This window comes from Mizuhopecten yessoensis, unplaced genomic scaffold, assembly GCF_002113885.1.
Source record: "Mizuhopecten yessoensis strain PY_sf001 unplaced genomic scaffold, ASM211388v2 scaffold2831, whole genome shotgun sequence".
NCBI lineage: Eukaryota > Metazoa > Mollusca > Bivalvia > Pectinida > Pectinidae > Mizuhopecten > Mizuhopecten yessoensis.
The window spans coordinates 142412-157510 of NW_018404741.1; the positions used below are offsets into that span (position 1 = coordinate 142412).

Sequence of the window (15099 nt, forward strand, 5' to 3'; positions counted from 1 at the left end):
ACCCTTTTTGGCCCCGCCCCTCAGGCCCCTGGGGGCTTAGGACTAAACCGGCAACTATTTTTGTTGACCTTTGTCCATGGAAGGTCCCTGCAAAATTTCATTGAAATTGGTTCAGGGGTTTTGGAGAAGAAGTCAAAAATGTAAATTGTTTACGGATGGACGACGGACGACGACGGACAAAAGGTGATCGCAATAGGTCACTTGAGACTTTGTCTCAGGTGAACTTAAAACTAGATGCCTGTTGTTTGTAGAACTTTTTTTTACAAGAATTTAACAAAATTATCAATTTGGCGGCCATTTTGAAAATGTGTATTAACACTTTCATTACTGAATTAAATTGCATGATGGGTATTCTGGCCCTGATATTATTTGCACGTGTCTTTTCCTGGCCTGAATTGATTCAGGACAATTGACGTCTCATTTTGACTACGCACGGTTAAACACGATTTCTGTAGAAAATATGGCGTGGAATAAGTTCTCTGGCATAAATCTATGGAAGGAATACATAAAGCTTCCATTTTTATGTAAAGAACATAATAATAGCAAGAATAAAAGAAAATATGCGCTGATAGCTTGCCTATTTACATGTTGCGCTTGCGGAGAACAGAAGTCCAATTTTTTTACTTTCGTTTTTACGCCACCAAAGCAGTGCGTGCCTCAGCAATACACATTTTACTGTTATTCAATGAGAAGTATAATGTATATGTTTTAACTAAAACTAGGAGATCCGATTACAGCATACACATCCTAATATCTTCAGTATTTATGTTAAATCCCGAGCATGATTGCATGCCGCCATTTTTTAAGTAAGTCGACCATTGCGTCATGAACGACAGGAGCGATAACTCCAGCTGACAAAAAATGTCAGGAAGCACAACACTAGTCTACAATAACACATATTAAAACGAAAGAACATGAATGTAAATCACAATAAAAAAAAAATACAAGACAATAACCAATCAAATTAATAAGTGCTAAACATTAGCACAATGAGAAGGTAGTCACATAGATAAATATTTTAATAGGACCAGCATTTTCTGTCTACTTTGTGTTTTTTTCAAAGTTCAGCATTTATTTTTACCCTTATTTTCACATTCAAGGATTTTATTTCACTTGTATTTTTCCGAAATACAGCATGCACTTTTTTGTGTTCCACTTTCAGGAAGTATTATTATTATCTTTTTTCTACTTTTTTTTATCATACATTTTCAAGAAATTGACAACTCCTCTTGGCTGTTATGTTGTTGAGCAATCTCCACACAGATTAGTACCAGCAAGGCCTTACATACATGTAATCTTATTCTGTGGTACCAGCCAAGATATCACAATTACATGTACATCTTGCAGTACATCTGCTAGGCCATTCAGAAATATTTTGCCTGTGAATTGTACACAGAGAAACATTGGGAAAGGCACAGATATTTATGGCATTTAGTGCAACCAAATTTTGTTTGGCTATTTTGTCTTGCAGTCCACTTACATATCTTATGTAGCACACATAGCACGTGACTCAAGTGTGCCATTGCCAGGGAGGTGATCCTGTGTGAGACAGTCATATAGAGCCGAGGCAGATCCAAAGGGGTGTCACGTGCACCAGCGCATGTTACACCCACGCGCACCCTTGCCTTGACTAAACAAGAGGCCCAAGAGGGCCTGTATCGCTCACCTGAATATTAAAGCAGTCATAGCAAAATATTCTCATTAAATATTATATTGCAATAAAAATATTTCCCTCGCAAACTTTGTTGGCTCCATCTGTTGAAACTACCAGCAAAATATTATAACAAGATTCTATGCTTTTTGATTCTTCAGAAGTTGCTTGACATATTTTTCCCTGTGACCTTGTAAGTAGGTCAATGTCATTTTCTTTCTCAAATTGGTAAGCTCTATTCCAAAAGCTACCAGCCAAATCTTATGAATCCATTCCTTTTAGTTCTTAAGAACAAATCCATTAAAACGTTGTTGACCTCTGTGACCTTGAAAGTAGGTCAATGTCACATTCATTCCCAAACTTTGTTGGGCTCTTTCCCAGGAAATAACCAGCCGAATATTACGGTTCTATAACTTCCAGTTCTTCAGAAGAAGTCATTTAAAGTGTCTGACATATCTGCCTCATGTGACCTTAAAAGTAGGTAAAGGTCATTTTCATTCTCAAACTTTGTTGGGCTCTTTCCTAGGAAGCTACAAGCCAAATATAAAGATTCTATACCTTTCAGTTGTTCAGAAGAAGTCGTTTGAAGTGTCTGACACATTTGACCCCTGTGACCTTGAAAGAAGGTCAAGGTCATTTTCTTCCTCAAACTTTGTCGGGCTCTATCCCAGGAAGCCATCAATCAAATATAAAGATTCTATACCTCTCAGTTCTTCAGAAGAATTAATTTGAAGCTTTTGACACATTTGACCCCTGTGACCTTGAAAGTAGAACAAGGTAATTTTCATTCTCAAACTTTGTTGGGCTCCATCCCAGGAACCAATCAGCCAAATATGAAGATTCTATACCTTTTAGTTCTTCAGAAGAAGTCGTTTGAAGTTTTTGACATATTTGACCCCTGTGACCTTGAAAGTAGGTCAAAGTCATTTTCATTCTCAAACTTTGTTAAGCTCCATCCCAGGAAGCCATCAGCCAAATATGAAGATTCTATACCTTTTAGTTCTTCAGAAGAAGTCGTTTGAAGTTTTTGACATATTTGACCCCTGTGACCTTTAAAGTAGGTCAAGGTCATTTTCGTTCTCAAACTTTGTAGGGCTCCTACCAACAAAGCTTTCAGCCAAATATCATGACTCTAGGCCTGTCCGTTCTTCAAAAGAAGTTGTTTAAAGGAAAAGTTGACGGACGAGGACGGACGGACCACGGACGCCCCACCACGACATAAGCTCACTTGCCCTTCGGGCAGGTGAGCTAAAAATCATCTGTGTCAATCTTGTGGTGACCAATTATATGACATTCCAAAGCTCCGTCAATGTAACCATAATGTGCACATCAGTATTGCATGCTTCAGGTTATAAGCTTAACTCTAAATTGATTATTATTTCTTGACTGGTTATTCTAGTTTGGTATATATAAACACTGTTCTAAGCTCCTCCCCCTCCCCCAACAACAAATACATATAAACTCTGTATTGAATTTTTGACACAAATTGATATCGCACCCAAGCATCAATTAATGAGTCAGTAAACCAGGATAGAGCCTTTAATTTTGTACCTGTAAGGTTGGTTGTCCATAATAGCTACAAGGCACAGGTACATGTATTAGTTAAAGAAGGTTTGCAATAGAGACCTATATATGCATAGTTTATTAAATAATAAAGAACTACTATACATAAAGATAATCATATCTTGACCCCTGACGAAACCTACCCATGTAAATGATAATTTTGATTGGATAATAAACATTTATAATTTTTTTCGACAGTTTCAGTTCGTATACAGAAATGTAGAGTTTTTCTTTTGCATGATAGACTAGCAGGTAGTTACATGTATATATATTTACTTACTTTTAGAAACATATTGTAGATCATTTGTTCTTTTTTTTTTTTTTATTCAAATAAGTTAACAAAGATATATTAATACATATTGACGATTCATTTCACTCTGGACTTATAGCTAATAAAACAACAACAGGAATTAGGATTTTATTCACTGCCATCTTGAATGAATCTTGATCATGTGATCTCTGACTGTTACTATATATAGTATAGAGTAATCGTCAATCGACTGATGTTTCAAGTTTATAGAGTTTCAACAAAAATATCAACAACAAAAAAACAGAATATGCATATCAATTCATATTCATAATTTCAGAACTTAATTTGGATTGATAACAAAAATTCAGTCATAAATGCTGGCATGTAGAATGGCACTGTTCAATGTTATATTTTCTCCCGTGTCCGTGATGTGATGCACCAGTGTTTTGCACAATAATTTTATTACATACTGATTTTAAAATTCATTTCAAAATCCAATAAGTTCGTTTAACTGAACAGCGATGTATTTAACATTAGAAAGCTCTGGAACCAGCATTACAAAATATTTTCTTTATGAAAATTATTGCGGGAATGATTCTTTCACTTGCTCCCGTCCGACCGGAAGTTCTTGTGAGCAGAAATTCAAATACCTGGACGTAATGTGCTTTTAAAGCCAAATATATGTTTGAAATTAATCATTTAATGCCTATTTATGATTTCAGGCACATATAATAACAAACAAATTATTTTATATGCATATTTTATCAACTCAAAATTGTTTCAAAATATTTCCACTTCCATGATGCATTAATGCATCATTCGTCCCAGACCCGGTGATGCATTAATGCATCATTCGGCCTAGGCCTGGTGATGCATTAATGCATTATCAGGGCTTAAAGGGTTTTAATGTGTATTTCTTGCGCTTCAAAAAAGGCCAAAATTTCATTATTTTTGACACTAGATTGATCACTTAAATTGTCATTGTGTCGCCATTTTTAGCAGGTTCAATTTTGCTGTACAACTTTATAATGTTCAATATGATAAAAATTAAATGCAACAAACTGGAAAATTATACATTAATGATATTTTATTGATATTTTTTTACATTTTTAGTTTAACCGAAGCACTTTTGATTTTTGACCCGAAAAAGGTAAAAAAATAACACAAATGATAATGGGACAAAAAAAGAAGCACATGAACCCCCCATTTTTGTGGATGTATTAGAAAGAGAAACACATTTTCTTTTAATTCATTAAATATTAAAAAAAGTTTAAAATCAGAACTTTTTATATCAAGCGTTAAATCTGCAAAAAATGGTAAAAAAAATAGTATTTTTTCACTAAACAAGAATTCCACGGGAGTGGATCATAAAAAAATTCTTGAAAATGCAAGTATGGTTAGCACTGACTGAAGTTTGAGTTTGATCAGCCCAAGGAAACTCAAGTTATCGCACGAAAACAGATTTTCTATTTAAAGTAACAGTGACCTTGACCTTCGGACCTGAAAAGCAATCCCAAGCAAGCCCTTTTGGTAAGAAGGCACTGCATGAAGTTTGAGTTTGATCGGCCCAAGGAAACTCATGTTATCGCACGAAAAGCTCTGTGTGGACGCCGACGCCAACATAGCAATACCTATGTGTCACCAGCTTTTCGCAGGCGACACAAAAATAGGGGGTAGGGGTAACTAAAATCGGCGTTCTGATCATGAGTTAAAAGAATAAGATTAAGAAATTTTAATTTCATAATTTAAAAGAAAATAACATTTTCATCAATTCTACAAACATTCATACATATCTGATATCACACTTGGAAGAAATTGTATGAATTTGTTCTGTAAATGGTCAAAACCCAAAAAATCACCAAAAACTCAAGTCATTTGATCAAATATCTATCTTTAACTTTGTATATAGGTGTGTTATAATCATATATATGAATAACATATCTTCTGATGTCTGCATACTTTATAGGTTAATTTTAGAGGTAAAGTCTAAAGATGCTTCACGATCTGTAGATTTATAGTCACACACACGTGGGCCACGACGCCGATCGTAAAAAACAATTCATCATAACTCGGTCATTGTTTCAAATATCTACATGAATTTTGGTATATAGGTACATACAAGTCTTAATAACATATCCCCTGATGTCGCTTACTTTAGTAAGAATGTATAAATATTGTCTGGTGACACTTTCTCAACAGTACAGGTTAATGACACCCATGTGCCATGCTGCCGATCGTAAAAATTCAATTCATCATAACTCGGGTCAATTTTTCAAATATCACATTGAAATTGGGTTTATCAGTTAGAGGTGTATTATAGTCATATTAACAATTACATATCTTCTGATGTCGTTTATTTTATTCATTATTTTTTCAAGATTTTGTCTGACGACGCTTGCTGTCACTTGAATGTCTACGCTTGTTGTCGGTTGAAGACGCTTTTATGGGTGACCGACAGACTTGCCTAATTTGGTGAAAGAGATTTTTGCATTGGTAAGGATTCGTTTTTCAATAATTAAGCAATATTATGATAACATTACACTCATATATATGAGATGCGAATTATATGTATTATTACACCATTAGTTGGCATAGGAATGCTTCGTAGCTCTGACGACGCAATATATAAAAAGCTACGTTATTGCAGCTAAATGAGCCCCTTTACTCGGCACTGCCATGCCCTTTTCAAATCCTAGCTGGACCCCCGTTAACCTATATAAGGTTATAATATATGTGTATTTCAGACATTTGCAACAAACTAATCTGTTTGGAAGGTTATATCTTACGTTTCTTAAATTTATATCTATTCGGTTAAAAGCTCATTAGAGCTTATGTTTTTTTCGTTTGTAACTATACAGAATTAAAATAAAGCTTTCATATCTTCCAATCAATGTCAACACGACCCTACGACTTTGGTTAGATGACGTAGACGATTTCGTATCGATGAATGATCAAAATTCATCGATTGTTCAGACAATGTACGAAAGGCAAACATTATATGCATTTCCACTAAAAGTTTGTAAGAAAATAAAGCACTTAAAGTAAGAACAGACCTCTCTGTCTTTTAGTCCTAATAGCAGAACTTCCTCAAGCAGAGTGAGACGTGTTTCCTTTGAATCATGATCTTCATCGTCTTCTTGATAATTATCATTATCTTCTCGGTTTTCATTTCCACCTTCAGCTCCATGTGATGGCACAACCTTGCGTTGAACAAGGCCACTTGACCTGCTTGCCATTGTTGTCACCAAATGTAAACCCAGGTTTTTAATATTGGCAAATATTCTGGAGACAACTTCCTTTCCGCTTTACCAACAACAAATATGGCGGAAGAAATATTTTGACGTAGACACGCGATTTAACGAGATTTGATACAATATTGAAATATGTCACATAATTGAATATGCAAAAACAAAATTACTTTAGGCATATAAATACTTTCCTATAAAATGTCATATGTTTAACTAATCAATTAAACAAATCCAGGCCTACGATCAAGAAAAAAATACAATATTCTAAACTACAATTAGGAGGCGGCGAGGAAGATTCTTTAACGAACCAACCGGAACATCAGAAAATTTCATAACATAAAATGTTGTGTTAACCGGTCGCAAAAAAATGAAAACTTCTCTTTTTGTTACCACATTTTAAAACTATTTCTTGCTATATTGACAAACTGCATCATTGCAAAGAAATTATACCATTGGTTATACTGCATTATATCATAGAACAGGACAATTCCGGATATCATTCACAGTCTACGGTGTTTTTATTTTTTACTTCATCATTTTAGGTTCGCAGACTAACAAAGTGTTTAATTATAAATAAGGAAAGAAATGATTAACGTATCTAATATTTTGAATAATATAGGTATAAAATTGATAAGTATTATATATATATATTTATTTGTCGATGAATTGTAACAAGCATTACTTTATATTCACTGTTGGATTGCAGTTGTCAAGGTAAACATCAATTGCCCCTGTTAGGCCTAGTGGGAACGTGTGTGCAACTAGGCTGATTGGAAGCTAATCGTAGACCCCAGAAATGAATGTCAGGACGTATAACCCATCTGTGCGGGTTGGAAATTGGAATGAAGATATCCAGTTAGAAGAGGTATACTCTATTTAATTGGAACACGCGTGATAGATATAAGTACAGTAACTTCTCAAGCTTATACTCGGCAGACATTTCTGATATGGTCATGGACATGATAGGCGATACTCGCATTGCTTGAAGTAGCACTGTACAGTGGACTTCTCATTGTCATTTTATAGAGAAATAGGCGGATTCTATAGCATCGTCATGGTCATTACACAATTATTTTTTGTTATTTTAATGTAAAACAGAAAGACTGCAAAAATGAAATACGTGTGACCTTATGGGGTACAGTCGTTTCGGTACACGGTAGTTTCGGTACTTCAAAAATAAGAGATTTCGGTACTTTTTGTAAGTAGTTTCGGTACTTCAACGATTTTTTCGTTTTTTTAGTTCATAAACATTTCTCATTTGTCATTTATTGTTGGTTGTTTATTTTCGGTACTTCGTTTATTAGTTGATAAATATTATTTATTGTTGGTTGTTTATTTAACGTTTGCTTTCGTAGTTGTTAAAACAATCCAGCAGATCAGTCAATCATTGTTTTCAAACTTCAAATGAGTAGATCGGAGTAGCTCAACGTTGAGGAATTCACCAACTTGTCATAAAAATGACGGTTATATATATGTCCTGCTACAGATGTATACTTAGAAATTATTGAAATATGAATTAAACATATATGTTATATATATGTCCCGTTAGGCTTAGCTAATAATTAGGGATTTCCATTTCGGATGGAAATACCTATTGTTATTGTTATGTGTTTTAGTATTATTATTATTCTTAATTTATTATTATTAATACATTATATATATGTCCCGTTATACTTAGAAATTATTGAATATTGAAATATGAATTAAACATATTATATGTCCTGCTATACTTAGCTATTTATTAATTAAACATGTTAGAATATTAGAAACATGCGCAAATCAAAATAACAAACTGATACAAACACATATATTATAGCACAAGTTTGACTTAGAGTTACTTCCCTTGAAGGTATACAGCACGCAAAATGTGGTGACGTTGACTAAAACTTGGTACCAGAGTGTGTTTTCCATAAGTACCTAAACGATTTTCAGAAGTACCGAAACAACTTTCAGAAGTACTGAAACGACTTTCAGAAATACCGAAACGACTTTTAGAAGTACCGAAACGACCGGGTACCTAAACGACCAGGTACCTAAACGACCTGAATTCGACCTTATCAGTGGACACTCAAGTGGTTTTTTTTTAATTTCAAGTCACTACATTTCCTACCAGCTTGGAAATTATATTGTTTGTAGAGTATATGTGAATGATATGACACATGCAAAACTTTTATTTTAAAGTGTACTGACAGCATAACAACTCCTTTAAAGCATTATATTACAATAACAATAACTATTGTTTACAGGATACTTTGAAAGATTTCCTAGAGAAAAGGGAAAGGGGAGAGCTGTCTTTCCAGAAGCGTTCCAAACTGTCACAGATGCTCTTTAAGCCGGTAAATAGAATTAATTTATAGATTTGATAACAACATTAAGTTACAGTTCCAAAAATGTTACAGCTCCAAATACCTTAACCAGAGTTTTCTCTGGCCCTGACATGTACCAGACTTTGACATTTTGACAGATAAATATCTGGTAACATCCATCTGTCAAAGTCTGGTGTCAGGGCCAGATGAAACTCAGACTACAAATACCTCAAGGCCAAAGCTTACCAGTCACTTGTGTGACCCAAACATGAGTATGGTACTTGCGTATGGGACCCCCATACACCACGAAATCCAAACAGAATTGAAATGGTTCAACGACGTGCAGCTAGATATGTATGCAATAACTTCCATAATACAAGCAATGTGTCAGGAATGTTAGAAAATCTCCATTGGCCACTCCTTGCTGAACGTCGTCTTAAAAAACGACTTGTAGTATTCTATAAAATTGTCCACTGCCTCATTGCTGTTCCTACAACTGATATTCTCTTTCCTATTGACAGTAGAACCAGAAAATCAAATGATCAAAACTTCACACATATATATATATATCCGCAACAAACGACACCCTTAAATGGTCCTTCTTTCCGCGCACCATAGTCTTCCTGCAACCATTGAAGAGAGTGCTACTGTAGACACCTTCAGATATCAGTTGACTCCAGCTGTACTCGCACCTCTCCTAGTCCTACACTAAATACTACTTATGTATATATGGTTTTATGTTAAATCCAAAATAACAACAAAAACAAAACAAAAACAAAAAATAAAATAAAAATAAACTAATTTTGCAACCCCCACACACTCCAGGTAATCTTCTATGCCAAGAAGGTCTGGTGAAACTGTAAAGAAGAAGAAACTAAATGTTTTCCATCATTGTCCCTATATATCAGTGCTTCAAATTGAAGAAATAAAGAATTTGGCACTAGTTTTAACGTTGTCTAAAATAATTTGTACAATTTATGGAAGCTGCCAGAAAAGACATGGTGAGCAGTGACCAGTAACATATCAAATGTACAAATATAGCCAGGTCTGGTAATCTTGTGTTGTGATATCTTGTGCATCAATATCTGCATACTTTAAATACTAGCTAGCTTTGCTAAAGTCACCAATTTTTATGCAAAATTAAAGGGTTGGGCTAATCAAGTCAAGCACCTTTATAATGGATAAGAGGTCCAACATGCTATACTAATATACCCTGTACTAAAATAAGGCAAGCTTAAAGTACACACTGAAACAGTCAGTCAGATCTAGAAGATGTGCAAGATTATAGGGGACAACACAATATACAGAAAACACAGATATATATAGTGTTTTTTTATTTTACATTTTAGAACAGTTATCAGAATCATATTTTAAAATATTTCAAAACAGTTTTTCTTTTTAACCTATTATATGTTTTAAAAAGTGCTTTTGACAGATTTATTCTCCACAAGAATGTTATTTCCTGAGGTGCACAATATTACTCGTCTCATGCATAAAATGTAACCCGTAACAAACAGTTTCTGGATACTTTTATGTAGAATAAAAAGTATCCTGATACCTTTTATACAGGAGGTAAATTTTATGCATTACATCCGTCAGCAGTGAAATGAAAATTACATTAAACTGAGTGTCAAATGAGCTGAAGTGAAGCTGAAGACCACATAGAAATACTTTTTTGGGCGACTTAAACTGTTCATTGAGACCCTACATTATATTTGCTGTATGTTATGCAGAAAATTTGATGAAACAAGTAAATAATCAAGTGATGCAAATGCCAGACACAAGGGAGTTTACAATCTGCCAGAAATGTCCATTTTGGTAGTATATTTTTGTTTTTAAACCAAGCAGGTAGCTGCCATGTAAGCATATAATTAATAAGCAGTTGCATCAAAAATCCTCACAGTATACTATCAGTGGTATGTTTTGTGTATGGTCCCATATTGTGATCAAATGTTTGCAAGGAAGAAATTCTGAAATTATTGAATCAATGAATGCTCGTACAGGATAAGGCGGTTAAGAGTTTGGCTGGATAATCAATTTTGCATGTACATCATTTACAGTCCAGTCACATGGCTGTTGACTTGACATTGATCTAGCCAATTGTAAGATTCTATCAGCTTGAATCAAAGATATGAAATTTTTAAATGTATATCAGATATGATATTCAGGAAACCATTAAATATCCCCTTTTTTATTGTCCAGGTAATTATCTTTGAACATGAGTTTGTTATATGTAAGGTCTTTTTAACAGCTGGTGAAAAGATCTATTGTTTTTGTTATGTATTTTATTATTATACACAAATCTAGTCACAGACTTTTCGCCTAAATGACTGCAGATCCTTGATATTTTGACATGTCTTTCATTTGTTTTGGAAAATTCTTTTCGTAATTGATAGTAAATGTCCATTGGATCAATTTGATATATTTTGTTGTTTCTGAAACATTTCCTATTACTATCATATGACGTGTTCATTATTGTCTGTGATCTTTTTCGAAAAACCGACAACTTTATTAACCAATTTCAACGATCTGCTTCTCCAATTCTGCATTTAATTGCAATATTAACCACAATTGGTATGTCTTCCTCTGGGGGCCCTTACAAACTTTTTTGGAGCAATTGGAATTTCAAAATGGCCGCCACAGCTTGGCTCTGATTGGTTAATAGCATATACCAATATATTTCATTAAAGATATCAAGCATAAAGTTGATCTTTCAATATAAAATATAGATATGCAACAGCAAACTTTTTCTCTCATATTGTTTTGGTTTTCGGTAGGGGTCAAATTTCAAATGCACTATATTGGGTAACAAATTTAAAAAAAACTTTTTGAGTTCTACAGGGTCTAGAGTCTTGATATTTGCTATGCAAGATGCTGAGATGTTCAGCTATCAGGTTTGAATAAATGGTTGACCTTGATCAACCATCATGGTCACAAAGGTCAAATGTTGAAAAAAACACTTTAATCAAGAATATTTCGAAAAAGTTTTGATAATTCAATAATCCCAGGGTGACAATATTTGGCAAGAAGCATGCTTTCATGAAGGGATTTGAACTTTGTGTAAATGAATGATCTTGACCTATCCTAAAAGTAATTTCAAAAGTGAAAGTCAAAACCGTGCTATTTTGCTGTTTTCTCAGGACTCTCAGTTCTTTGATTATACTTGGACACAAAAAAAACCCCCAGGTAATATTGAACAATCTTTTTCTGTGTAACAAATTAGAAAATAGAAATATTTTTCACACAGAATCAAAGTGGAGAGATGAGTTGTAGGTCATATAGGGGTCAAATGTGTTGTTCTATTTATTGGGGCTCTTCACCATCAGATTCATGAGTTTGTGGCATTCTAATCTTTTGATTGGTAGCAGATATGTTCAAAGTATTTCAAGGATATCGTAGGTCATGATTGAAAGGTGTTATTGCAGCATTTTCAAGCACGACAAAAATCCATTATGGCCGCCATGACATCATATGTCAAAATCTTAAAACCACCATAACTCAAAAACCATTCTTTATAAAGCATTCATGCGAGTATATCATTTGAAGATATTTTTTAGGGCTTAACTTTTTCTAATCACATGTTATTAGAAATAAATGGCAAATTAAAATCTCCCCTGTTGGGTCAAAGGTCATAAAATTTTCAACTTTTTTTTTCCATTTTTTTTTTAAGAAATCTTTTTTGTAGTCAATGAGAATTCTATTTTGATGAATTAAATGTCCTCAGTTTTTCTGTAACATTTACCGCTGAGAAAAGTTCCGAACTTAAGCAAGTCTTAATAGTTAATACCTTTTGGTGATACTACAAAAATTACCACGCACTCTTTATCTTAAAAGTATGGATAGTTTACATTTCTACTGTAGGGGGGATCATCAGCCATACTTAATTAAGCATGGAAAACCAAACCAATATAGACAAAATGCATATTCAATTCATCATTTTGATGTACATTATTAGTTGAAGGACCATATGATTTCTACGGACTACCTTCCTATACAACAACGCCTATTGGCTGCATTATATATATTAATCCATTCTTTCTCTGACGTCATTTCGCACTCTAGGAATCCCGCACTGCTACAGACCCTAGACCGTTTTTCTTTACCAAAAGTGTGCTGCTTTTCCGTTGCGTTTCTGTTGCGTTTGCGTTCCGTTTGCGTTGCGTTTCCGTTGCGTTTGCGTTGACCGTTTGATGTGCGTTTTAGATTTAGCGTTGAATGTGAGTTGAATATGCGTTTTGCTGGTTATTTAAGAAAACGATCGATAGCTATATGTACAGGTTATTTTAAGAATATGCGAGTTCTGAAATGTTTTTATATAATACAAAAAATAGTCATATGTATAATAAAGTTTGCAAATTAAAAATGAAAAAAAATATACAATTAAAATAGATAAATACATGAAATAATCGGTCGGAAGTTTAGCAATGACTTATATCTATATTCAAATATTTGGGCTGCGTCGTGTGCTGATTGATGGATGCATGTCTATACACATACCTTAATTGACCAGTAAAATTATAAGTAGAAAATAATTGAGTAATTAGTTATTTATATATTCTAGATATTTAATTTTCATACTTATATCATTCTATTCATATGAATATATGAATCAAATTCAACTAAATCTAAGTTTGATCACTGCACGCATGGGCTGATGGTTTTCGTAACGACAGCAGGGTAGTCTGGATTGAAGAGAGGCTTATCACTAGTGCGTCTCAATGGCGAGTTTCATTTTATAAAATATTTGTAGTTTTATCTCTATGTGTACATGCAATTCTATTGTCTATATTATGAGGGCAAAGGGGGTATAGGAAGTATAGATGACGTAGGAGGGTATAGGTGGTATAGGAAGTATAGGTGGTATAGGAAGTTTAGATGACGTAGGAGGGTATAGGTGGAATTGGAAGTATAGGTGGTATAGGAAGTATAGATGATGTAGGAGGGTATAGGTGGTGTATGAAGTAAAGATGATGTAGGAGGGTATAGGCGGGAAATGAAGTTAAGGTGACGTAGGAGGGTATAGAAAGAAAGGTGAGGTAGGATGGTATATGTGGTATAGGAAGTAAAGGTTATGTAGGAGGATATAGTAATTTAAGGTGATATAGGAGGGTATAGGTGGTTATGGGAAGTATATGTGATGTAGGAGGGTAAAGTTTGTTTAGGAAGTAAAGGTGATGTAGGAAGGTATATGTGGTATATGAAGTAACGATGATGTAGGATGGTAAAGGTGGTATAGGAAGTATAGGGGATGTAGGAGGGTATATGTGGTATAGGAAGTTTAGGTTACGTAGGAAGTATAGGTGATGTAGGAGGGTATATATGGAATAGGAAGTAAATGTGATGTAGGAGAGCAAAGGGGGTATAGGATGTATAGGTGATGCAGGATGGTATATGTGGTATATGACATGTAGGTGATGTATGAGGGTATATGTGATATAGGAAGTAAAGGTGATGTAGGAGGTAAAGGTGATGTAGGAGGGTTTATGTGATATAGGAAGTAAAGGTGATGTAGGAGGGTATAGGTGTTATATGACGTATAGGTGATGAAGGGAAGGTATACATGGTTTAGGAAGTATAGATGATGAAGAAGGGTATAGGTGGTAAAGGACGTATAGTTACTGTAGGAGGGTATAGGTGATATAGGAAGTATAGACGATATAGAATGGTATAGGTGGTAAAGGAAGTAATAGTACATTAATACAGCACATGAGCTTTCTTTATGAATTAATATACTACAGCTTTTACATTTCTAGAAGTATTATATATACATGTAATAACAATGTTTCAATCCGCTGAGGTATAGAAAAGAGATAGAGAATATCGAAGTATAATTCAAATTCGACATCGATAACTAGAGAAAAATATGAACCTGGGGAATATTAGCAGATACTTTTCTTGTTGATTAACTTGACGTAACTTGATGTGATTCAGTCCAAATGTGTCCACAAAATTGGAAATCTCGAATGGTGATCCCGCCCCTGATTAGCAGTTATGTGGTAAGTCCCGGAAAGGATTGGAAACATTTCATTGCATGTAATCTTCCTACAATGTATATAGCTTGTACTTATTTTGAAATAGTGT

At 34.2% G+C, this 15099-nt stretch overlaps 2 protein-coding genes across 2 annotated transcripts in view; one reads left to right on the plus strand and one right to left on the minus strand.

The window, feature by feature from the left end:
- LOC110446589 (Golgi phosphoprotein 3-like) overlaps positions 1-6976 on the minus strand; it is a 20914-nt gene extending 13938 nt beyond the window's left edge. The window contains exon 1 of the mRNA XM_021491799.1: positions 6518-6976. Within this exon, the coding sequence (XP_021347474.1) occupies positions 6518-6700 (183 nt within the window). The 5' untranslated portion in view covers positions 6701-6976. The remainder of the gene's footprint in view (positions 1-6517) is intronic.
- Positions 6977-7410: 434 nt separating this feature from the next.
- LOC110446590 (cilia- and flagella-associated protein 161-like) overlaps positions 7411-15099 on the plus strand; it is a 57830-nt gene continuing 50141 nt past the window's right edge. Inside the window, exons 1-2 of the mRNA XM_021491800.1 lie at positions 7411-7577; positions 8959-9048. Coding sequence (XP_021347475.1) covers positions 7509-7577; positions 8959-9048 — 159 coding nt within the window. The 5' untranslated portion in view covers positions 7411-7508. The remainder of the gene's footprint in view (positions 7578-8958; positions 9049-15099) is intronic.